The 26,839-nt window shown below is 35.0% G+C and overlaps 1 protein-coding gene across 12 annotated transcripts in view; it reads right to left on the reverse strand.

Moving 5' to 3' along the window:
• Positions 1–26,839, reverse strand: part of LOC102951328 (WD repeat containing planar cell polarity effector) — a 619,322-nt gene that overhangs the window by 279,978 nt on the left and 312,505 nt on the right. For 10 of the 12 annotated variants that reach the window (XR_006215760.1, XM_042981516.1, XM_042981515.1 and 7 more), the window contains 6 exons: positions 20,322–20,378; positions 7,930–8,014; positions 4,352–4,399; positions 3,452–3,502; positions 1,855–1,925; positions 1,496–1,555 (listed from right to left, as the gene is read on the reverse strand). Coding sequence is in view for 11 of the 12 variants with exons in the window: in XM_042981516.1 (XP_042837450.1) it covers positions 1,496–1,555; positions 1,855–1,925; positions 3,452–3,502; positions 4,352–4,399; positions 7,930–7,990 (291 nt within the window). In the remaining variant the exon portion in view is untranslated. Of the gene's footprint in view, positions 1–1,495; positions 1,556–1,854; positions 1,926–3,451; positions 3,503–4,351; positions 4,400–7,929; positions 8,015–20,321; positions 20,379–26,839 lie in introns of those variants that run through there. The other 2 variants (XM_015544781.2, XM_042981524.1) reach the window with 2 other exon arrangements.

The raw sequence follows: 26,839 nt of genomic DNA on the forward strand, positions 1-26,839 counted from the left end.
TGAGTTTTTACGTAATTTCACCCTTTGAATACATTCCTAAATCAAATTTAAAAAGTATTATGCTTCTAATAATATTAATTCAGCCTAGCAAACATGCTCTGGAAAATAATAATTCATGCCATTTGAGGAGGTAACCAAATAGTTACCTTCATGAATAAAAGTATACTAGTTTAAACAAAAAATGAGGAAAAACTAGACTCCACTGAAATGATAGCCCATATTCAAATATTCAGTTAATATATGTTCCTAATAACCATAAATTCAGTGTTGTAGATTTATGGATACAGCCATGGGCCTAAACCTCAAACAAGAGTAGTCAGAACTAAAATAAATCACATTATAAACAAGTCAGTATTTAAATCCATACAGGATATTCAATTCCATAAAAGTTATAATTAGTAGTAGTACTCATGTAACTTCAATTACATGTATGACTAGAATATAACTTAATGATTCTTTTAATCATAAACAAGTCTAATTTTTCTAGGCAACTGGTATTTCTTAAGTGTATAAACAAAGTTGAGGAATTTGTCCATTATTTTGTGATCCAAGGTCACTAATTATTATGTCCTGAATCTAGACCCATTCAAGATGTAGCTCCTGTCGTCTAGGCCCAAACTGTGCTAACAGAACTTTCTGTAATGGAAATGTTCTGTATCTATATTGTCCATATGATATATGTGGCTACTGAGCACTTAAAATATGGGTAGTCCAACTTTAATTTAATTCTAATTAGTTTCAATTTATTTTTATTTATTTTTTTAATTTTTTTTTTTAACATTTATTTATTTTTGAGACAGAGAGAGACAGAGCATGAACAGGGGAGGGGCAGAGAGAGAGGGAGACACAGAATCTGAAACAGACTCCAGGCTCTGAGCTGTCAGCACAGAGCCCGACGCGGGGCTCTAACTCACGGACCATGAGATCATGACCTGAGACAAAGTCGGACGCTTAACTGACCGAGCCACCCAGGCTCCCCTCAATTTATTTTTAAATAGCCACAGTAACTGGTAGCTATGATATTAAACAGCACAACTTAGAGGGTTCAAAAAATAAGAGCAAATATCTTGTTATGTTAGGTCTAACTCCAGTCCACTTGTTGACTTCCATAAGCATCGTACTCACAAATGCCTGCTAGAGTGATAGGCCAAAAAACCTTCTGCCCTATGGTTTTATCTTCATTCAAAAATATGATTAAATCTATGCCAGTAAACATCTAATATAACATTCAGATAAATCCAAACAAAATATACCATCCAAAAATATTTTTATTAGCATTTATAGTGTCAGTACAACTATACTGACTAATGAGGCAGCCTGGTGGCCTGTGTCAATCTGTCTAATGTTAGTTCTAGAATGACTAGAATTCAAACTATGAAATATCCCCTCTTAAAAAGGTTTTGTCCATTACCTATCATAACACAAGAATACCAATTACTGCATAGTTTTCAGCTCCACTGGTTAAACACTGCAAAATCATGTCAAACCATTTTACCTGACAGACATATTTGTTCTTCCATTTGCTCAGCACACAGTGACTGTTTTGCATCAGCTCCTGAAGGAAACAGAAAAAGAGACAACGTAGTTGGCTATACACACTGTTGTTATCACTTAAAGTGTTTCTGATTCGCAAGCAAAAAAAACCCAAAAAAGCAAAAGTCCAAAACAAAACAAAACAAAACAAAAAAAAGATCAGCATGCCACACAAAGATGCAACTGTTTTGGAACTCCTCACTAGACAAAAGCAAAGCTATCATCACTAGGAGAGTTGATCCTTTATGAAAATTAAAGCTGTTGAAAGATGTTTTAAAATAGATTTGTTTGTTGCCATTTTTGAAACTTTTGGAAAGATACCTCCAACTCCTTGAGTGAGTCTCGAAGTTTTTCTGGGCGTCTATTTTTGAGTGTCCATGGATAATCTCGTGCTGGCAAATGAAACATGTACTACAGTTAGTTAAACATGATTTAAAAAGGAAACACTGCTGAGCAGTGTGCCTTGGGAGGATTAAAATAAAACACCTCCTTAATTGAGAGGAAGTGGGCTTCATTTCCATCATCAAATAACAGTCTTTTCAAAAGCTTTGTCATAGGAACAGGATTTTTACCACAAAACAATCTCGGTGATCATAATTTTATGATGACAACCAATGTGGCTCAGAGAATCCCTGGGAAAGTTTCCTTGTCCTGTGAATCTAGTACCTAATTGTAAATGACCAACTCTTTGCCAAAGAAGTAACTTTTTCACATGAATAATTAAAAGTTCAATCCAAAAGAAATTTCAAGTAGCCTTCTCAAACCTAAAAATTCCTGAGTGAATGAATATACTAAGGGAAGAAATATAACACAAAATATGATGCACAGAATACAAATTTTAAAGTAAACATCACCTATTGACATTTTTATTTAAAATGATCCTCTTTAAAAGCTATACCACAATTCAATAATGATAAGCCTTTTTTTGCTTTAAATGCATTTAATTAAAAGATAAAATTATTCTTTAGTAGAAACTCAATGTTAGCGTAAGACAAACTAAAAATAGTTTACTTAAAAGAACAACATGTTAAATCATTATAATGATACCTGTTTCATCAGGAAAATAAATTCATCTTTGAGTTCTCCTAAATAATAATTCTAAATAAGAGTTATACATATGTGCATATGTTCTGTATGCATCCTCCTATAATATGTAGTGTATATAGTATATGTAGTCATTTAAATTTTACAGAATTACTATGTATCTTATTTCAGAAAATTAATTTCATTCTATAAACATAATGTATGATGTATAGAGCATATGTACAAGGTTTTAAATTGATGTTGCAGCTACTAATACAGCATTTAAAAAATTAAATGTCAGCTTGACCATTTAAAACAAGGGAACAAGTAGGATTTTCAGCTCTACCTGTATTATATATAAAACTTAAATTATATTTAATTTCACTCATCAAAGCCATATTTCATTGTAGCCAAATTACATATATAATGTATTTATATACCTGAGAACAGATAAGGCTAGAAAGAATAAAATGCTAATATTAATCATTACAAATTTTCGTTCTTTTTTACAAATTTTATTTTCTTAAAATGGGTAAAATGTATTAATCATTTAGGCATGGTATGTATAATAAAACATTATCAGAATTTAAATATAATATACTTACTTTAAATATAATAAATGATATAAATATGGTTAAGAAAGTTTATGTTCACACAAGCATAGATCTTGTTCAAAACTAGACAGAGATTTCAATGGTCTGAATTAGAAGTGCCTAAGAAATATAATTCTCATGTTTATATACCTCAACAATGGGAATTTATAATTAAAGAAATTTGGAAGGAGTAACATTTCCTACTTGTACAGAAAGCTTAAAAAAATTTTTAAGACTGAATCTTCAGGGATATTAAAACTCCAGTTTTATAATAATTACAAAAAAATATAAAGTAAGCTTACATTCTGCCAGCTTATGCTTTTCTTCTAAGTCACCATGCTCTGTCACTGATACTGTGGCAGAAGAGAGAAGGAAGAAAATAAAAATGGAAGTTATTTTAATTTTAATACTTTGTATTTTGAAATGCACATATATAATGTATATTATGCACGTTGTTGAGATTAATGAGTTATGTTAAATTTTTAAGAGGCAGGTGAAAAAATGCCATAAAGTGGATGTTTTCATTTCATAGAGGTATTTCTTAAATTTGTAGTGCAAAGGCTTACATCACACAACAGGTGGGCCAATATCCTGAGCTCACAATCTCATCAGATAGGGAAGAGAACTGCAACGGAGTCCAGAATAGAAGCTGCTTCAGTCTGTCATCAGAACCATGAAGCTAGCCTATTAACCACCAAGCTAAGCATACAGGATGCCCACCCCAGCACCACTTCAACAGAGACCAAAACAGGAAGTAACTAGCTAGAGAGACCTTTTGGCCCATCATGAAACTTCTGGGATTAACAGGATTAATCAGATAAAGAAAATTGATCATTCACTCAGAAATGCCTATTTCAGATATCAGGTGAGGATCCGGGAGGCCAGCACCAGTGGGACCCACGCATTAACAATGCCCTCTACTGGGACACTGATAAATAAACGTGAATAGACTGTCCAGTTATCAGTCGGATCGGCAGTAAAATGAACATTTTCATGTTCTTCTACAGCATCTTCTCAATATTGCTTTATTTTATACATACAGAACAGATATCAACCTCAACATTTTTCTAAAGGACTAAAATGACTTTTTTTTAATTTTAGAATTTACCTAATGCTCAAAAAAGGGTTTTTTTAATGGTCAGTATTTTACAGTTTAAAATATTTCATTTATAAAAATTAGTTGTATAGAATAGATATTTTACCTGCTGGGTCTTTCTTGTCATAATACTGGTAGATCCCTATGTCTCTATCTATAGAAAAGAAGAAATAACATTAGATTATGATAAAAAGTTCTGGGAAATAAGAAGCCAAACCATGCTATATATATGTCAGGATTGGGGTTGGGAGTGGGTAGGCAGGAAGGAGGACATAAACCATCTTTTTATGTTACTAGAAATAAATAAGATCAAAAGTATATGCGTTCATCTATTCCAGGGATATGTGGGAACTGGAAGGTTTATCAATCTAATTAGAAAAGATTTACACAAAACTGGAAGGGCATGAGGAAAGGAGCAGTAAAAAACTGAAATCAAATAAGACCAACTTTTCTCTTTCACACTTCCTCTGATATTTTTCACAGGGTGCTACCAAAAGGAACTGCCACTAAGCAACACCATATGAAATTAGTGGATGGAAATGCCCTGTTGGATGCTGAGTTGTTGCTTGCTTTTCTCCAGTTTAGCTTGAATCTAGTACAGTGCTTGGGGGAAATTTGCAGGAGAAAAATAAAATTAGAGGAAAGCATGGGTAAGTTACCTGAAGCTTGTTTAGATTCAAAAAACCTCCCAAATGCATTCAAATTCAGATGTTCTCCTGGGACTAAAAAGCAAAGCAAGGCTTCCTAGAGTGATTTAACCAAGGACTCTGTCTTTGCAACTGAATTACAGGAAAACAAAATAACTGTGTCCATTTTGTTCCTATATGTGAATAGTGAAATCTTTTTCCTTTGAATTAACGTTTGTTTCCCTCCATGCAAAATAATTCTAGTTACTAACAAAAGAATGCAACGGTTTCTGAAGAAGTGGAAGCAGTACAGGCTGCCCCCTAGTGACTGACTGCTCCAAACTTTCTCAAACTAAATGAAACTTTCAAAAGAGGTATTACAGCTATAGCCAATTTTTTAAATAGAGTTGTTAAAAATATTCAATCCTGTGTACTTATTAAAGCTCCATTCTATTTACCATGCCACTAATTGGAACACATAATTTTTTTTTTTAAGATTTTATTTTTTAGTAATCTCTACACCCAACATGGGGCTCGAACTTACAACCCTGAGGTCAAGAGACTGCTCTTTTGACTGAGCCAGCCATGCGCACAGAGACATATAATTTTAAAGAATGAAGTTTACTTCTATTATTTAGATTAAAAATATTTAATAAGGGGTGACTGGGAAAGGTTATAAGTAGGGCTCCTAAGATACTGATAATATTTTATTTCTTGAGTGATTTTATGGGCATGTTCATTTTTTGATAGTTCAAAATATACCCTTATGATCTTTATACTTTTCAATATATATAAAAAGGTAGGCTTTCAATAAAAAGGTAGGCTTTTTTAAAATCTAAGAACCATAAGCATTATTTACATGGGCAATGTGTCTTCATATAATATTCCATCATTAGATGCAGCCAAATATTTATAACTCTAGAACAGAACTATGAAGACCATAAAGGCCCCTGAATTCTTTTTATTTTTTTTAAGCTTTTAAAAAAAAATTTATTTAAGTAGTCTCTATAGCCAATATGTGGCTCCAGCTCATGACCTGGAGATCAAGGGTCACATGCTCTTCTGAGATAGCCAGGCACCCCAAGAACCCCGAATTCTGCATCTGACCCAGAGTAGGCTGTCAAAACCCAATCAGAGCCTAAGCTGGATGAGGAAGGTGTCCACGCAGAATGTCAGGCTGACAGTGTATCAGAACCACAGGTGGGTGAGAAGGACATTCACATGGGGCAATGGCCAAATGTGGGTGTCTAGGTGAGGAAGACATCCACATATGGGAAGAGCCCAACATGGTATGTCAGAACCAATGTGAAATGAGAAGGGCATCCACATAGGGGAAGGAATCCCCACCGAGATAGAAGACTGAGTGCATACAGGGTGATTAAGTAAGAAAAGATATGGGAGTCCCAGGTTTCTCACTGTCAGAGAAGAGAAATACAAATATAGAAAGGGAGAAAATTAGAATGAACCCTCTGCTGGTAGATTAGAATTGATTTTCAATAGAGATAGATACAAAAATGAATATAGATGTAAATATATGTACATACATACATACCCTAGGCTCTGCCCACTGAGAGCCTAGTAAAAATGATACTCCAATAACAATAAGCATACCTAAAGCACCGTTGACTTCTAGATACCACTTCCCTCTAAAAGGAACCAAGCTACTTAGAGAAGTAACTGATTCCAGCACGCTAGGGAATCTTTCTGTTATGCCAGAAAGAATGGAAATGCTTAAATACTGATAGGGACCTGTCACAAAGACATAGACTCAGCTTGAGTGGGGTCCCACTGGCCACATCAGAAACAATTTAAATATCAAAATAAATAATGATAGTAATGGATTAAAACCATTGAATAGGAAACCTGAGTCCACAGGGATAAGATAAATAATAAATATACTTAAAGTTTAGTAAGAAACAACACATTTACATAATCTCAAAATATCTCCCTATGAAATACTAATTAACTCCAAAGGAAAAGTAACTTTGCAGTGGAGAATACTACCAGACACAATCTTATTCAAATGATCATAAACATTATCAATAAAGACACAAATTGAAATTGTACACCACCCAACTAGGATGTGCTGAAAATACAACACCTCTTCTGGGATATTCACATCAAACATATATAATCTGAAACTTCAGATTTGTAAAAAAAAAAAACTTCAAACATATCCAAATACAGGGGCCTCCTATAAAATAATTGGCATAAAATCTTCAAAACTGTTAAGGTCACAAAAGTTAAAAAATAAATGAAAATTTTAAGGATGAAAGACAGGAGTAATGTGTGTTTTAACAATGCTTATTAGTATTATGGGATAAAGTATGTATTGTTAGGAAATATCTTTTAAAAAATCTTCTCTTTTGGGGCACCTGGGTGGCTCAGTCAGTTAAGTGTCAGACTCTTGATTTTGGATCAGGTCATGGTCTCACGGGTTTGTGGGTCGAGCCCACATCAGGCCCCATGTCGGGCTCGGTGCTGGGAGTATGGAGCAAAGAAATCCAAAGAACATGAATATAATTAATTGTACACCTTAGCTGTATGTTTGAAATATTACCTTTTTTTTTTTTTTTAAGTAGGATTCACGCCCAGTGCAGAGCCCAACATGGGGCTTGAACTCATGACCTTGAGATCAACACCTGAGCTGAGATCAGAGTTGGATGCTTAACCAACTGAGCCACCTAGGCACCCCTGAAATGTTATCTTAATATCAAATAGAAATACCTTTACCATTAGTTAGCCTACAAATATTTATGAATATAAGTCAGTCATTAGGAACAATCCCAGGAAAAAATTGAACATGTATATCTCCTAAACGGAAACAAATATTAGACCAATATAATTTTCACAACAGAAAATCTAACTCAAATTGAAAAAATAACTTATTCAGAGTAACTAAAAAGAATTATTTTTTTCATTAGCCAATTTTTCATTAAGTATAAAAAAATAATGCAACTCCAGCAGAAGAATCTAAACTCTAATCTTTGCTAGTACTTACTTATAACATTGTAACTTATATTTGAAAATGACTGAAATTAATCCAGAGATCATTTACCCCCAATGTGTAAGGTATTCTTCAAAGACCACAGGTGCAGTTCAGTCAAGCAGAAAGACATCTGAAGGCAGAAGAAATCTCCGTCCTGTTTAAAAAATAATTAAAAAGAAATGCTAATTATCTTCCATTGTCAATAAAACCAAGATCTCTTAGAAAAATAATAGAATCATCTGACACTACTGATATTTGAGATATGGCCCATTAGAATAAACATATTTTAATGTACCCTTGGTTAACCATCAAGAAATAAACTCTAGGAAAAAAAAAATACACTCTTCCTAAATGTAGTATGTCATCGCATTGAGAAATGTGATAACATGAAAATATATGTTTGAATCTTCAGTACCTTGTTTGATTTTTAAGGCTCTGAGTATATTTAGAATTATTTCATATTTAAGCATTTTAAGAACATTTTTAAGAAAAGGAAACATCTGGGAAGTAGTGTATTATGCTAAGTGAAATAAGTCAGAGAAAGATAAATATCATATGATTTCATTCATATGTGGGATTTAAGAAACAAAACAGATGAACATAGGAGAAGGGAAGCAAAAATAATATAAAAACAGAGAGGAAGGCAAACCATAAGAGATTCTTAAATACAGAAAATAAACAGGGTTACTAGAGGGCTTTGCGTGGGGGGGGGGGGGATGGGCTAAAGGGGTGATGGGCATTAATGAGGGCACTTGCTGTGATGAGCACTGGGTGTTGTATGTTAGGTGATGAATCACTAACTTCTACTCCTGAAATCATTATTGCATTATTATATGTTAACTAAATTGGATTTAAATAAAATTTTAAAATTTTAAGAATTTAAAAATAAATAAAATATTTATTTAAAAAAAGAAAAGGAAACATCTGTTAGGTAATTATTACATATAAACACATTTTGTATTGTATTTTTAATATACAAAGCAAATATTTATGATCTCCCACATACAAACAAGCTAATTAGAGTGGAATTTGTAGGGCACCTGGTTGGCTCAATCAGTTAAGCGTCGGACTTCAGGCTCAGGTCATGATCTCGAGGTCTGTGAGTTTGAGCCCCTCATCAGGCTCTGTGCTGACAGCTCAGAGCCTGGAGCCTGCTTCAGATTCTGTGTCTCATTCTCTGCCCCTCCCCCACTCACGCTCTGTCTCTCAAAAATGAATAAATGTTAAAAAAATAATAATAAAGTGGAATTTGCAAAGTAAATGGTATATAGTTACTATTACAAAAAATATTTACTTAAAGGTAAATGTGTGAAACCACAGTAGTGAATGTTCAGATTAGTTTGTTAATCTGCACCTCATTGTAGACCCAGATACAGTATTCTACTCTAATTACATTAGGGAAAAAAAAAACAAAAACAAGATAACAAAAGAGTACATGGAGTATTTCTCCCATTTTTAATATCAAGAGCTAGTGATGGTTATTACTGATACTTTTTCATGAAGGAGAACCCCATTAATTTGGACTAATTGGAGGAAGACCAATATGAATGAGAAAAAAAGTCAACATTTTACAAGTATTTGAAAGAAATTTATTTAACTTCCAAATGTTTGCTTAGAAATACATACAGTACTATGCTATGTGGATAGTTCACTATGTATTAGAAATACATAAACTATTGGTATCTTCTTTACAGAGATCACAAAAGAATTGCTCTTTCCAATAAAATTCTGAATAACAAAGAAAGCTTGAAAAATATTTATGACTTTTGTAGACACAGGAAAAAGCTCCCAGCTTCTTTAACATTAGGAGTGACTAAAAACATTTCCCATATTATTCATAAGGGTGATAACCCCAAATAATTTTAGACATAGTAGAAACTTCTTTCATCCTTCCTTTACCTTTACATTTGACCTCAATGTATTAATAATCAAGGAATAGATGCATGTTCAGATAACAAGATGCAGTGTGCCAATATTGAAAGAGCAGAGTGAACAATGGCAGCATAAAATAAGGGCCAAGCCTGCCTGGAACAGTGGGGCTTTGAAAAAGCTACAGAGAAGTTGTGAAATGTCAGCAGAGCATCAAAGATGCATAGGATTTCACCAGTTAAATGATAATAAAGAAAATGATGATGATAGCAACAGGCAATACTCGCTAAATACCGCATGAAAAGCATTGTTCTAAACATTATATATATATTAACTTATTTAAGCCTCATAGCTACCCTTTGAAGTAGTACAATTATTACTCCTATAATGAAGAAACTGAGGGACTGAGAAGTCACATAGCCAGCAGTTAGCTGAGGCAGACTTTGAATAGACGCAGACTGGCTCCAGAATCTGTGCTTGAAACCAGAGCACTCTATAGTATTGGGCTATCTAGAAGGGTGGGAGGGAGAATAGGTAGTAGTGCTGAGTACAAGGATGGCATATCCCAGGCATGGCAGTAGATTAAAATGCATGGTAGAAAGTGACAGAAGACGCGCCTGGGTGGCTCAGTCGGTTAAGCATCCAACTCTTGGTTTCGGCTCAGGTCATGATCTCGAGGTTCGTGAGATGGAGCCGCAAGCTGAGAGCGCGAAGCCTGCTTGGGATTCTCTTCTCTTCTCTTCTCTTCTCTTCTCTTCTCTTCTCTTCTCTTCTCTTCTCTTCTCTTCTCTTCTCTTCTTTCTCTCTCTCTCTCTCTCTCTCTCTCTCTCTCTCTCTCTCTCCCCCCCTCCCCTGCTCGCACTCTCTATCTCAAAAATAAATAAACTTTAAAAAAAAAAAAGAAAAAGAAAGTGATAGAAAAATGCAATTGCAAAGGGTAACAAGGAAACAGACTATAAAAATAATAGAAATGTTTGGACTGATCTGAGTTCACTCTCTTCTGTGTACTGAAGTGCCTTAAAAAGGTTAGAGATAGAACAAAGGACCTTTCAATCTCCAGAGCTGCCCAGCAGTCACCAGAAGCTGGCTGCCACTGTATGTAGGTATGGGGTAGAAGAGCTATGAAAGAGGATGAAGTTCCTTATCAGCAGGCAGTACAGAAAAAGTGGTATTAAGCTAATTACAACTTTTTCAATTCAACTGAACTTTATCTTGCAGCGTTGTCTCCTTGGGAGTGACTCTAGTGAGGCTACTATTACTTAAAATATTTCCAAAGCCATATTCTTTGGAATTGTTTTCAGTTAGTTTATGAGGCTCATTTCAGGATTACTTTATGGTATACTTTTTTAAAAACCAAAATACTTACTGTTTTAGAATATGTAAACTGCACCCTTCTCATTTGGATGGGTGAGGTCTAGAATATTGGTTTAAAGAAACAGCTAATAAATTAAATAAATATTTACTTGCATTTAAAAAGCTTAATGAGTATATTCTAGACCCTAACTGCCTGGTTTCTTATTCTAACTTCTCAGTTTACTACCTAACTTGGAAAACTGACATAGCTTCTCTAAGTTCCCCAAGATATAAAATGGCCATAATAAAGTACCTACCTCAGGGACTCAAGGGCACTTTTATTCAATTAATTTATTGTTGCCGTTGTTGCTGCTGCTACTGCTATTACTCTGTATGTCTAGCACTATGCAAATTTATATGAAAAAAACACAAGGAGTATGTTACATACAATCTCTGACCTTAGACAGTAATTTCACAAGGTGAAATGAATGAAATGAATAAATGAATAAAACTCTGTACTCCTAAGTACAGAGTACAATAGGGGTTTTATGAAAGAAAAACATGTATCTGTAGAGAAGTTTCTACACAAGAGAAAGTATTTGGATTAGGACATGCAAATGGGTTAATATTTCACTGGGAACAGAGAAGAATGGATGTGATGAAACAGGAGCATATTTCTTCTGATATTAAGTATCAAAGGTCACAACTTTTAGACTACACTAGAAAATAAAAATTCACATTCTTCAATTTAGTGTCTATTCAGACACCAATAATTAGGATTTATGACAATGTAGACAAAGACAAGGCTGAAATTCAGCTGTTATTAGATACATAAAAAAGTTTTATTATGCAAATTAAATATAAAGTTTTACAGCTAAAGCCAAAAAGGCCACACCTTTACTTATATATCAAAAGAAGACTGCACTTGAAACTCTGCTTTTTTTTTTCCAATTTAAGTCAATTCAATAATAAAGAATTTGTCAAAACTTTTCCCTAATAGCAGAAATGGAGAGAAAAGAATATTTTTCCTTGTAATTCACATTGGCCATTTCTAAGAAGCAGGAATGCTTTTAACTTGAAAACCAATAGATCCACTGTCCATATTTTTACTAAGTTTGAAACTCCTATAGTACTCAGAAATTAGAGTTTGGGGGAGAACAAGCAAAATGAGGTCCATGGAGAGCTTCAAATGTCAAGTGCAAACAAAGCCTGTGACCCTTTGTATTTGGACATAAGGAGAAGTTCTGAGAATCGTATGGGTTTGAGCCTATGATCTGGACTTGTCTTCCAGGTAGGTCAGTATCAAAGATTCATGTCTAGTCCCAATGGAGTGGGAACACTGAGAAAGATGCCCTAGTTCTCAAAATGCTCTGATACATAAATATCGATTTGTATTGATATTATTTCCCACTAAAAAATACAGGACAAAGGAAGAGAGGGGCATTCTGCTTTATAAAGGACCCCTTTGGGGGCACCTGGATGACTCAGTAGGTTAAGCAACTGACTCTTGATTTCAGCTCAGGTCGTGATCTCACAGTCGTGAGATCTAGCCCTGCATTGGGCTCCACACTGGGTGTGGAACCTGCTTAAGATTCATTCATTCATTCATTCATTCATTCTCTCTCTCTTCCCCCCCCCCCCTTCCTCTCCCTCAGTCCCTTCCCTGCTCATAAGCATGCACATGTGTATACACACACAAGCTCTCTCTCAAAAAAAAAAAAAAAATTGTAATAAATAAATAAATAAATAAATAAAAACAAAGGACCCCTTTGTGGAACATTTGGTTTAGGGTAATAGCTGTAAAGGATGATACCCAGCTAGCTGTAGGGGATGACACCCAGCAGAAAGTAAGCAGGCCTGGCAGCCATTTGGATAAACATAGTCAACAAAAGTGTGGGATCCAGACAAAATGGGATCCACCCCAGCAAAAGTAGACATGGTGGCCAAGGAGTAATCCATACCACCTGGAGAAACGGCAATAATCAGGTGATGGAGTAAGCCTAACAAATAGTTGGGTGAGGCAAGTGAGAAGAAAATAACCAATGCCCATTAGTAAATGATTGTACTTGTTTATGAGCACATGTGACAACCCCTGCAGACTCCCCAAAATACATACAATTAAGGAGGCTTTGCAGGAGTCATACCCTAGCACGTAGACCAAAGATAGTCAAATATGGGTTATTCATCCTTCTTTTCCCCTGAACTTTAAATATCTGCTGATAAGACCATAAAAAACTAAAAAGAATTAATGGAGTAAATAAAACAAGTTTATAAAAATCTACAATAACTACATGGGCACAGTGAGAGGGGACCAAGTCATTATCCTTTTTAGCCCTCAAGATGTCTTGCCATCTTTACACTGTGCAGGTTCTTTAAAAGATACAGACCTTTAAACGTCTTGCATCTTACTCAAGAATGTCACCAGTTAAAAGGAATGCTGGTAATTTTCTTATTTGAAAAATTGCCTGGAGGAAGTAGTCAAGACTGAGCTTGTATTATTCAAATACTGTATTAGTGCATAAATAGTTGTTTTAAAGGAGGGTAAGAAAAGAATTTCAGAAGAATGATGGATTCTGCATTGTGGGATTGGGGTGTGAGCAGAGATTAAAAAGGGAGAGAAATAGGGAGTGCCTTAAAAAGTTAGCTGAGAAATGCTGTCCCTATTCAGTGCCCTTGTCCATTTCTCGGAGTAAAATCCAATGCACAATTTAGAGCTAGAACAAACGTAGCCATTTAAGGGGTTATGTGGAAAAAAAAATGATTTAGTAAAAAATATAGCAAATAATAATCCAAATGAAAAGAAAAAGGAAAAACCTCTACAACAACAAAATGCCCATAATTTTTATGTTAAAAAAACTTAAATTTCTACAGTTTTCTACCTAAATTCTGTAAGGTAGTTGATGACCGTCCCAGATGCCCAGAAGCCCATCCTGAACCTAAACCTGTGATCTCCATGAGAGAATAAGCAGCATGATTTAAATTAATCTTGACCTAAATCTAGATGATTGTTCTGCTGTAGAGGTAGAATCTATGACAGTCCAAATATTGATTCATTCATTCATTCATTCATTCATTCATTCATTCATAGTGCACACAAGCGAGCAGGGGAGGAGCAGAGAAAAAGGGAGAGAATCCCAAGCAGGCACTGCTCTGACAGTTCAGAGCCCAATGTGGGGCTCAGTCTCACAAACCATGAGATAATGACCTGAGCCAAAATCAAGAGTTAAACACTTAACCAACTGAGCCACAAAGGTACCCCTATGACACCAAATTTTGAGGACAAAATGGTGAGAGGATCCTAGAGAGCCTTCTTACTTTTTACTTCCATTTTTAAAAAGTTTAAAGCCTTTCCTTCAAAACTGGTTACATTGTAATAAATCAATATTTATTTGCCTTAAGAAAATTGTTACCATACAGACTAAATTTTAAGAAAGTAACATGCAAAATAAAAACAGCTGTGTTAAAACACTGACACTTGCTTTACTTTTGATAATTTTTCTTTTGAAAAAGAAAAACTATGTTGTAGAGGTACAGATTACTTGCCACTAAATAAATCTGCAAAATACTTGTCTTCCTGGTTTCTGAAGTCAGCTATTTTGACTGGTTTGGGAAGAACAGGAAGCTTCAGGGCAAATAAAACCCTAATGTAAAACATGATGGGAAAGGAAAGAATTAACAAATAGAAGACACTGTTCTAGTTTAACAAAGATAAATGATACCTGGCGCCAACAAGACATTTAAAATAAATGTGTTATCAGCACAATACCTCAGAGAGCCTAAGGGAATCTTTGTTGGGCATAAACTTAGAGTGTATACTTGCTATTTACTACCAACAGACTTTCTGAGGAATATCTATTCACCAATTCAAAATGTACAAAAATGAAGACAACTAAAAAAGCATAAATTTAAGATAAACCACTGGTTAACTGTATCATTAGGCAATTTTCAAATTACATGAAACACAGCATATTCCCCCGTAATGTCTTGCCAAGCATCAACATAGAATCATTAATAATACCTGTTAAGCATATGTATGAACATAATTGATCAATGTCACATTACCAGAAATTAAGATTTAAAATAATATTTTGAAATATTTAACACTAAACCAAACAATTAAGCAATGAAAACATTTGTGTAAAAGGGCAGAGTGGTCTCAAAATAGAGACCTCTAGCTTGGATTGAACCTACTGCAACAGAAGACTAGAGCATTAGGAACACCAGACCGTTGGTACCTCAGAGAGTCCTATGATATTAATTATATTAATTAAATGTCACCAATATTTTGAGCACTTTAGGTGTATGGCATTTTACTGTGAGTCCAATATACGAAGATTTACAAAGTAGAATCTCTACTATCAAATAGTATCCATGTAGCAGATAAAATAACCACAAAAACAACATGAAGTTTATGGTAAGTGCTAATCTAGCAACAAAGGGTGTTCAGTAGGTGCTCTAGTTTGATCATGAAGTAGAAGGGCATTGAGGATTGTTAGTTTTTTTTATGTTTATTTATTTATTTTGAGAGGGGGGCAGGGGCTAAGAGAGAGGGAGAGAGAATGAATTCCAAGCAGGCTCCGCACCATCAGCGCAGAGCCCGACAGAGGGCTCAAACCCATGAACCATGAGATCATGACCTGAGGGGAAGTTGGATGCTTAACCGACTGAGCCACCCAGCTACCCTGAGGATTGTTAGATTTGACAGAGGGAGAGAAATAAAAATGAGGGAACAGTATACAAAAATTTAAGTTGCAAGGCTTGAGAAATAATAAGCAATTGGTTTGGTGCACAAATAGAAGAGATAAATCAGGGCCACACTAAGGTAGTCGCCATCAGGACTTCACATCTGCTAGGTAGCTAATGAGGAATAGTGACAAGTTTCTGATCTGGTAAGGTATTCTAGAAAAAGTAATCAACAGATCAGAATTGTTGTTGGAAGATTTATTGTATAGGTGGTAATATTGACGGAGTGGAGGAAGAGGATACAAGTAACCTGTTAGAAAAGCTACATAGAAAAAGAAATAACACCAATATTCAGTAACAAGAACTTGATTTGGGATGATGGCAGTTGGAAAGTAGCTTAAAAGAAAAAAAAAAAAACAGATTCAACTGATCTGTTGAAGAAAGAGTCAATATCCTATGGGGACTAATGAATTGTAGAAGCGAGAAAGAAGGAAGAATCTGGAATAACCCCCAATGAATAGGAATCTAGTTACTGCACAGAGAGTGGCCCTTGCCTTGAACATGCTTCCACTGAGCAGGTATGTCTCTATCATCATGTGCCAGGTAAAAGGGAGCCAGTACATTCTCCACTTGACTACCTCAACTACTCAATCCACACACCTCAATCTGCCCAGCCACTGACTTGGCTGGCTACTCAGTTTCCTGAGTACTTTTCCCTTGCCCCTCAGTTTCTAACTCAGGCTCTCCCTCTTCCTTAGACTGTGATTCAGCGTCTTCACTCTGTGAAGCACTCACAAACATCAGTTTTCTTAGTTACGCCCAGTTTACAAGAACCCCTTACACAGACCTGTTCCCACTTGGTTTATTCTAGTTTCAAGAGCAGATTTTGAATTAAAACATACACAGAAGCAGGTTAGTCTAGAAAAGAAGCATGTTTTGCCAATGTAGGTAAGCTGAACTTTTGACACAGTGGGAATTCAAGGTATAAAAGTAGATACGGTTATGTCTAACTGATAGCTATAAATACAGAAAAGGGGCCTGGACTGTACAAAAACTATCTTGGGATTATATAAATAGAAAGTTAAAAATCACTGAGTAAGATCCCAAAACAAAAATAAAGCCAAGGATAGATATTTTGGGAATTCTCCAACAAGAAGATGATGAAAAAGAAATTAAGACAGTATAGTGTCAAAGAAAGAAAGGAAGGAAGGAAGGAAGGAAGGAAGGAAGGAAGGAAGGAAGGAAGGAAGGAAGGAAAAGAGGGGCATCTGGCTGGCTCAGTCAGTTGGGCGTCCAACTTTGACTTAGATCATGATTTCTTGGTTTGTGGGTTTGAGCCCCATGTCAGGCTCTGTGCTGACAGCTCAGAGCCTGGAGCCTGCTTTGGATTCTGTGCCTCCCCCTCTCTCTCTCTCTGCCTCTCCCTTGCTCGCACTCTGTCGCTCTCTCAAAAACAAATAAATATTAAGAAAGGAAGAAAGAAGGAAGTAACAAACAAACAAACGTGTCAAGAAAACAAGAGAAGAAAAAATGGTATATGTGTTTTATTTTAAGTGGCTATATAGTGGTCAAACTTGTTTCTGAATTTCAATGTAGAAATGACCTCAATACAGTTTAATGAGAAGTAATGTTTTATCAAGGGCAGAGAGATTAAGTCTTCTAAGGAAGGTGTGGTTCTACTGCTCTGAATGCTGGGCTGCGAGCCAAAATGCCTCATTTCTAATCTAGCTATGGCAGACTTACCCCAAACCATTTAACTTCTCTGCCTCAATTTCCCTACTTACAAAAATAAGGATAATGATACTGACCTACATTTGCAACAACATTGTAAGGATTAATTAATGTTGTATACTGCTTTGAAGATGAAAAGCACTGAGCATTACTAGTTGGTATTGCATAACTAATTGCCTATTAATACTGAAAATTTTATCCTTTAATTTAATTCAAACAGCAGTTATCACATAAATGTTCTAGCTCCCTCAGTGACATTTACCTTCAATTATTATTATTAAATTATTTTTCTGTATCTAGATCTTTTCTAGATTGTATCATAAGTGTTATTCCATAGGATATAAAGATTTGATGAGCTCAGAAGTCTAGAACACTTTTTTAACCTAAATATTAAATATAAATATTCAGGACATACTTATTTGCTAATGAGCAGCCATTGCAAGTATTCAATAAATGCTAAAAGGTAATACTCAAACTTATGAAATTTTAGATTTTACAAATAACACCAAGAAATTATATGGTAAAAGCAAAATACAAAAGCACAAAGCAGTGTATTGAAAACACTGTCTCTGGGGCACCTGGGTAGCTCAGTTAGTTAAGTGTCAGACTCTTGATTTCGGCTCAGGTCTTGATCTCATAGTTCGCGAAATCAAACCCTGGTCAGGCTCCAAGCTGTCACTGTGGAGCCTGGTTGAGATTCTCTCTCTTCTTCTCTCTCCATCCCTTCCCCACTCATGTTCTCTCTCTCAAAATAAATAAATAAACTTTAGAGGTGCCTGGGTGGCTCAGTCAGTTAAGCATCTGACTTTGGCTCAAGTCATGACCTCATGCTTCATGGGTTCAAGACCCGTGTTGGGCTCTGTGCTGACAGCTCAGAGCCTGGACCCTGCTTCAGATTCTGTGTCTCCCTCTGTCTCTGACCCTCCCCCACTCGCGTTGTCTCCCTCTCTCTTAAAAATAAACATTAAAAAAAATTTTTTTAAATAAATCAATAGACTTTAAAAAAATGAAAAAAAGTCCTTATTTCTAAAACAACCTATACAACCTAAAAGTATACAAAAAATAGAGAAACTTTTAAATCCATTTTAAATTTACAATAGTAATGCATGCTTATTGTTTTAAAAAATACAAATATGGAAATATTTGATGTTAAAATGAGTATGTTCCCCTCCCAGCTGCCCTCTCCACTGTGAAAGGAGCCACTGCACAGTATGGCATGTGGCCTTACAGATTTTCTTGATATGCTTACAGTGTGTCCATACCCATACTTACTTCCTTTGTGTTTTTGTAAAGACAAGATTTTACGATACATACCATTTCTTTTTTTCACCTGAACACCACAGCATGGATATTCTCTATCTACATACACAGACTGACTTCATTGTTTGGGTTACTTTCCTCAACTAAAGATTGGATTTATTCAAGTATCTGAAAACATTCTACAATGGAAACTGTTATTAGATGCTGCTTGTTCTGTGCTATGGACCACGCACATACTGCCACGCTGTTTTCAGAAGACTTGAAAGGTCACTAATAGTTTAAAAACTGTACACCTGACAGAGAAGGAAGACAACTTAATGTTTCATCCAGATCCAGAAGTACATCCCTCACTATTTTTTGATACAATGTAAGATGGATGTAAGATGTTTCATTGGATAGTGATCGTAATTTACTTAACCATTTCCTCAATGTACATTCTGTTTCTACTTTTTGCCTTATAATCCCATGAAAACATATATGCACACCTTACATTTTGAGAGGTGATGCCAAACTGGCCTCCGAGATGACTCTGCCAATTGACATTTCTACCAATAACATTACTATCTTTTTCCCTATAACATGGAGAATTATCTAACTTTTACATTTTTGCCAATCTGGTATGTGAAAATTGGATTCCTGTAGTTTTCAGTTTCATTTTTCCACTTATTAAAGAGATCAAACACCTTTTCATGGATTTTTAAATAATTTTATTTCTTCTATAAACTACTTGTTTCTATCTTTGCCTATCTTTCCAATGAGTTCTTTATCTAATTCTCTGTGTATTAATAACATTAATCCTTCATTGTATACATTGGACATATTTAGCCCTTGAAATTTTTTCATCAGCTTTATACATGAAGAAAATAAGAGAATACAGAATTTACATTTTTTTGAAAATTGAGCATAACCTAACAGAAAGCTCTCTGAACTCCATTCAGCTAGTGAAGAAGTGGTTCTTCACAGCCGCTCACAGTTGGTCAGATGATGCTATTTCTAGATGAAGCAAAAGACAACAGATTCTTATGTTCCAGGAAAAGTGTGCATCACTCTTAATAAATAAAAGAGGTTAGAGGAGATTCTTTGCCTAGAAAGAAAAGTGGGAGTCCCTTCAAGTTCCCAAAATAAACTGTGGCAAAAATCTTTATAAATCTCCTGTTATACTTAAATCTGGAAAATATTCCCCTTGGGCATTGTTTAAATTGTTTAATTCATTTAAATAGATTTTGTCAGTTTAACATTTTTCACACTGTAAGCAGTTTTGACATTTAGACAATTTATCAATGGCTTCTTTATTGTGGTCTGTTTCCTCTTCTTTCTACTCATTACATGCAACAAATTAAATTTCACTAATATTTAAAGATCAGTGTTGACCTTTGCATAGCCATTTTCTAGTTCCTGTTAATACAAACATCTTGTTTGCTGATGTTCATTTTCAATATTTTGCTGCACACAATTTCCATTATTCCAAAGAGACTTGTATCCAGTTGAAGTGCATTTTTTCAGTGACCTTGCAAAATAATTGCAATGGCTTACATCAGGAATTTGGGGGGGGCTTGCATAAGCAAATAATAATAACAACAATAAAATAATCTTTGCCTACCATCTCCTCTTATATATGTACCCACCTTTCTTATCTACAAAAATATGGACTTAATTCTTGTCAGGATGTATTTCAGTCACAACTATAAAAAGACAAAGAAACAGAAATGTTGGCAATACAATCATGATAATTAATTCTAGATTACAATTGCATATGCTATACATGGATAGAAAGAAATGGGACTTTGAAGACAGAGTAAACTGAATTTCAGGAATAATTCCTAAAGAGCTGAGTTAAAGACAAGAGAACACTGAAATGCTCTTATCTAAACCAATGCTAACTGGTGAAATAATTTGTCAATTTAGATTTACTGTTTTAAAAAGCATATAAATCAAAGACTGTTGCAAAGTGAGCAAGAATGGAAAAAAAGATAGAGATCCTTTCTCTTCAAATAGAAGACAGTGAAAATTTTTGAAGTGGCCTCCAGCTATCACCTCAACCTTGTCAGATTTCACTTGTCAACACTTTGATGACAGATTGCCACCCCCTCCTCTAAAAAACAAACCCTAGTAACTGTTGAAAGAAACGGCTTCTTATAAAAGTGGAATATCTCATGCAATTTGATAGTTGTATACTTTAAAATCTTTTTTCCCCCAAAGAGACTTGAAAAACCTTTTTCTATGGCTATTATCAAAACTTAAAAGCTGAAGAACACTCCCAGTGTGGGGAAGAATAGGGGGTATAACATTTTTAAATACCTACTTAATGCATTTTATATTCATTATTTCATCTAATCCTCACAGTAACCCTCTGGAATTGTGTACTAAATTGTGCATGTATTTGCCTGTGTACATATGGTGTGCATGGGCATAAAAGTATTTTTCTGGGCAAGGAATAGCAGTTTCTCCAAGGAGTCTTTTTGCCTGCCCTCCCCCAACCCAAATCAACTCTGATAGACTAGAAATCTCTTAATTTAGATATGAAAATAGGCCTAAGGAGGTAAAGTAATTTGCACAAGTTCAGTCAGTTTGTTATAGGAACAGTTAGGGCTAGAATTCATGTCCACAGATTATCTGTGCAGTGCTCTTTCTACTCTACCTCCCTCTGCCTAAATGCTACGCTAAATAGAGCCTTTTAGTTAAGCTTCTGCTTAAGCACCTAAGACAGGTGTCAGTTTAGACTGATGTAATTAATCCATGGTGAAAGATACAGATGAAACCTATTTTCTGGCCAAATTTAATTTATTTTGCTTGGAAAACCCTTGGAGGAAGTTATGTGAATGACTATTTAAGGATTATTTTTAATTAGTATATTAGCAGTTTTTAAGTAAAATGATGTATCTAAAACATCTGATTAAAACTGGTATTTCTTAGACACTAAAGAATCTTCACACTATTTACTTAACAAACTTCACAGATAATACAAAACTAAGCTCTAACATGAATTATTAATGTTTTACAGCTGAATGTTAAGTGAATTAAGGTCTTCTTTTTAAGTTATTGCATTATATCAGAGGTTTATTTCTATTTTGACTCCCCTTATTGGGTGGTGGTTCTCACTAAATTCACAAGCTCCTCAATCTCTATGACAAGTTCTTAATGAAATGTAAACAAGCCCTAAAAGCTCCCAGTTCAGAAGAATTTTTGCAGTGAATCCTTTTATATTGTGATTGGAACTTCCTTCATACTCTTTATTCCCTGATTGGTCATTTTCACCTTTACTAATGGCTTGTCACAGCATAATTACTTACATAATACTTTTGGTATTTTGTTTCAGTACTTGAATGGAAAACCAAAGAAGGTAACTCAGGAAAGAACAGCCTTTTCTTATTGAAATGAAGACTGTGAATAACCACCAAGTTCCCCCTGAGAAGGGATCAGTTTCACCTTAATACATTTAATACAGGCATACATCATCACAGCTTAAAATGTTAATAATTTCCTAATGAGTAGAAAATTATTAACTAATATTTAAAAATCAGAATAAAACAAGGAAGATTCTAGATTACAATCATGTTTTACCTTAAAGCCCAAACAAATCATGGATTAAAAAAAAAAAAATGTTTCCCATGCTTTTCAGACTGGACTGTCTTATCGAGGAGTAAATAGAATAACATATTTGAAAATATGTGGCAAATGACCATTGTTCAATAAATGTCAGTTTCCTTTTCCTCAATATTCATATCTGTAAAACAGACCCTGATTTCAATAGAAAAGAAAAAAATACTCTGATTATTTTAGTGTTTCACTAAGTATCATTTCATCTTCTAATTATTTTAGTTTGGGTCAATCTACATTTGCAAAGCATCTACCATGTCCCAAATTGGGCCAGACATTGTGCTAGGCATTCAAGATATAAAGGGGGGAAAAAACCCAAGAACTTACATGTGAGGAGGTGGTAACTTAGTGGAGGATGGGGGGATGGGAAGAGAAAAACAATGAATACAATTACATCAGAGTATGGAAAATAAAGTAGAATCATATCCAAGGAAGAAAGTACAGAGAAAAGAGTTATCAATTCTAACGTCTAACACAATCTCAGCCACAAAAATTGAAATTATAAATCTATTTTCAGAACCAGAGGCCTCTTTAGAGAAAATGAATACCTAGCATAGGACTGGGTCACATAAAGCTACTGTATGCTTCACATTGAAACTTTATGTATCTGATAATCAATGTATACATTTAACACAGGGTTGCTTTTTTTTAATCAGAATTCAACATTAAATCAATATCACTTTATAATCAATCGTAAATTAGAATGAAGGAAACATTGCCTATATCAATGCTTGATTGATTTTTTTTTTTTGGTAGCACAACCAGCTCAAAGTTGGCAACATACACAAAAATCCTACATAGAGGACCATCCCAATAAAGATAGGGGGTTGAGCACATATAAAATGACAGTAAACAACAGAAAGAAAACTCACAAGGCAAGGAGAATGAGAAATAGGGCAACAAAATAGTTATCAACAAAATTTTGGAGAGTAAAAAGCTGATGGATAAGAGGTAACTGACAATAGACTCAAAAAAGCATAAAGCCAAGAATACATGTAGGGTGGATGGCTAAGAGCCAAAGAGTTCATGCACTAGAACTCTAAAAAGGCTCAGAAACTAGAAGCATCAAGTACTTTTGAAGGAATGCTTAGGATTGAAAACAAGGGAACTGTTTGAAATTCTATGTAAAGAATACTTAGACTTCTAGGTGCTATTCTCTGCCAGCACAGCTGGACTATCCCTCCCTATCATAGAAAACTGTAAAATGACTCTTTAGAGGTGGTTTCAGAGCAACTACTTAAGAAACAAAACATTACTGAAAAATAAGAGAGCTACTCTGAAAAGAGGGAGGAAAGGGAGGAAATAAAAATAAGACAGCCAAAATAAATAACTCAAATGAATGTTGAGGAAATCTCCCTGAAAGTAAAAAGAAATGCATACTTACACACACACACACACACACACACACACACACACACACACAGAGAGAGAGAGAGAGAGAGAGAGAGAGAGAGAGAGAGAAATCTGGAGAATCAGTCAGATTAATCCTAAATCACACATATGACTAAGGAAGAAAATAGAGACAATGGAAGGAAGGGAAGAAATTATCAAAGAAAAAATACAAGAAAATTTCCTAGAACTGAAATACATGAGTTTCTAGGTTGAAAGAAATTGTCAAGTACCCAACACAATGGTTTACAAAAGAGTCACCCCCTAGGCATATCATTGCAAAATCAAAACACTGGAGATAAAAATCTTAGGTTTCCAGAGAAGAAAAAAATAAACCATGACAAAAACAGGAAGGCATCAATCAGACTTCTCAACACCAGCAATGGAAGTTAGAAGTCAAGGAAGTACTGCTTCCAATTTCTCAAGGAAAATTATTTCCTACCTATAATTCTATATGTAGCCAAACTATCACTTCAGTGTGAGATTAAAGATGTTCAAAGAGGCAAGGTCTCAAAAATTATTGTGCATTTTTTAAAGGAAATTACTGAAAAATGTGTCCCACCAAAGGATACAATTAACCATGAAAGAGGACAATATGGGATCCAGGAAATAAAGGATCCAACACAAGAACAAGGAAAAAGGATTTCCAGAATAGCAATAAAGGGAAATCATACAAGGATAAAACTGTATCTCATGCACAATAAAGGAAGAGAGCAAGCTCCATGAAGAATATTGCCAAGAAAAAAAAATTGACAGTAACAGACTACCTGATGCATACAAATCTACAGAAAGAAGATTTATACCTTTGCTGGGAAAGTTGGGATGAGAAAATAATAGGTCTATAAAAAATAAGCAAATTGTAAAAGTAATGCAATTATTAACTGCATAGAAAACACAATTATACAAGAAGAAAAATGTAATCTTTGTATGTTACACTGCTAAACTTTTATTACATACAGTTAGAATACTGGAGACATACAATTCAGATTAACCAAAAACTGTGGTATACCTGTGCTGGAAGAGAGAGAAGTTTGTATGGGAGGGCATAAGTGCTAAGGCAGGGGTTAAGTTCTCTTCCAAAGTGACAATTTAATAGGCTAAAAAGTAAAATTTTCAAAATGAAGAAATAAGCAATGCATGTTGTTTACAAATACAGAGGTAAACACCAGAAGAAATAACTAAAGAACTGAAAGTGCTTGCCTCTGGTTGGTGCTGAGGATCAGAAATGCCGTGGTTATTGATAAGCCTTACAGAACTCTCCTTATACTATGTATGTGTGCCATTTTGATTTAAATAAAAAGTTTCCCACCTCGTCCCAAGTTTATTCAGAACACATCTGAAGACAGAAATAGCAGTGAACATTGAGTAACTGCTTCAATCCTGCTGTCTCACTCACTCCTATGCTAACAATGCCTTTAATGTCTTGGTGGGCATCCTTTATTCTCCCTCAATTGATGGTCTATTTAACCACTGTAGTAGCAGCTAATCATACTACTTCAACAGGCACCCTCCATGAAAGAATACTTTCTATTAGAAACAAAATTAGTATTTTCCTGAGGTAATTCACCACTTTGACTTTGCAACATTCCACGATGTCATCTGGCATTTAAAAATAGGTGCGAAACTGCAGAGCTACCCACAGTTAGCATTTATTTTTTTAGGAGATGCATATTCTGTAGATTGTCAAGCTAACTTATTAAAGCATTAGGTAGACATTAAATACCCAACTACAGATACGGAGCTTGGGAGTGAGATCTAGAATAAAAATGTTAGGGAGCCAATTAAGTAGTTGAAGCCATAAATGTGGATGGTGAGAGAGGGTGGTAGCTAAAGGAGTCTCAGGACAGAGGGAGGGTTGTTTGTTTGTTTGTTTAAGATGGAAGAGACGTAAACTATCAATTATTCTCATCACTCTTGTGTTTGCAACCTCTTCTCCCATATCCTCCTTCCTAGAGGAATTAGACAGGGCCAGGGCTGCAAAGAGCACAGCGTCAATACTTGGTTTTGGTGCCAACTCAGGCTGCAGCTGTGTGTCTGTAAACAGTACAGTTCAGAATTTGTCACAGATGGTGCCAACCAATGAGAAGGTGTCTAGGTATTCAAAGCAGGGTTTGCTATTTTTTCAGTAGTTAGTAAATATTATATGTCAGTTATTTTCTAATAAAGAAAAATTGGGTGGTATACATATTTTAATTACAAAATATTTTTTAAATTTATAGCTTAATACATATCAGTGCATGGCGGATTTGGCACGAACACTGGTTTAACTACATATCCCCTTCCATAGACATTCCAATGTACACTTACATAAAGTACCTAATTTATTAAATTAATGTTTGGACATGATTTATTCAAACTGTCAGTTTATGGTATGACTTTGTTACAAATTATTCAATATGTGGCATACTCAGAAAAGTGCTTTAACTTAAAGATACTCAATAAAAGGTTTAACACTCTTATAAAGCAATGGTCAACTCCTGAAAACTACATTTGTGTTGGGTGTTATTAGCCTTCTACATATAAATCTCTGATTATGCTAATAAGGAAATAAATGTAATTTGCCTTTAGAAGTTGCATTTACTTGTTTTTAAACTCAGCAAGTTTGAAAAATCTCAAAGGTTTTAAAGCTACTCATTTTATGTTTGATCAAGAAGAAAGAAGTTCTCTTCTCAGCTAATTAGAGAGTTCCCACTATATGGTGAGTGCTTTGTACGCATTTTTCTCATTTAGACTTTACAACAACCATATGAGGTAGTATTTTCCTGTTTTATAAAATAGAAAAGTGACAGAGGTGTATTTTTTTTTAATTTTTTTTTTTACGTTTATTTATTTTTGAGACAGAGAGAGACAGAGCATGAACGGGGGAGGGTCAGAGAGAGGGAGACACAGAATCTGAAACAGGCTCCAGGCTCTGAGCTGTCAGCACAGAGTCTGACGCGGGGCTCGAACTCACGGACCGTGAGATCATGACCTGAGCCGAAGTTGGCCGCTTAACCGACTGAGCCACCCAGGCGCCCCTGGAGGTGTATTTTAACACAAATCTAAACCAAACTCATCATTTTGTCACTACATGCTTCTTTCACTGTAGGTAGGGTATTTAAGACCACTTAAATTTTTTTTTTTTAATGTTTTATGTATTTTTGAGAGAGAGACAGAG

Source organism: Panthera tigris, chromosome A3 (genome assembly GCF_018350195.1).
Source record: "Panthera tigris isolate Pti1 chromosome A3, P.tigris_Pti1_mat1.1, whole genome shotgun sequence".
Taxonomy (NCBI): Eukaryota; Metazoa; Chordata; class Mammalia; order Carnivora; family Felidae; genus Panthera; species Panthera tigris.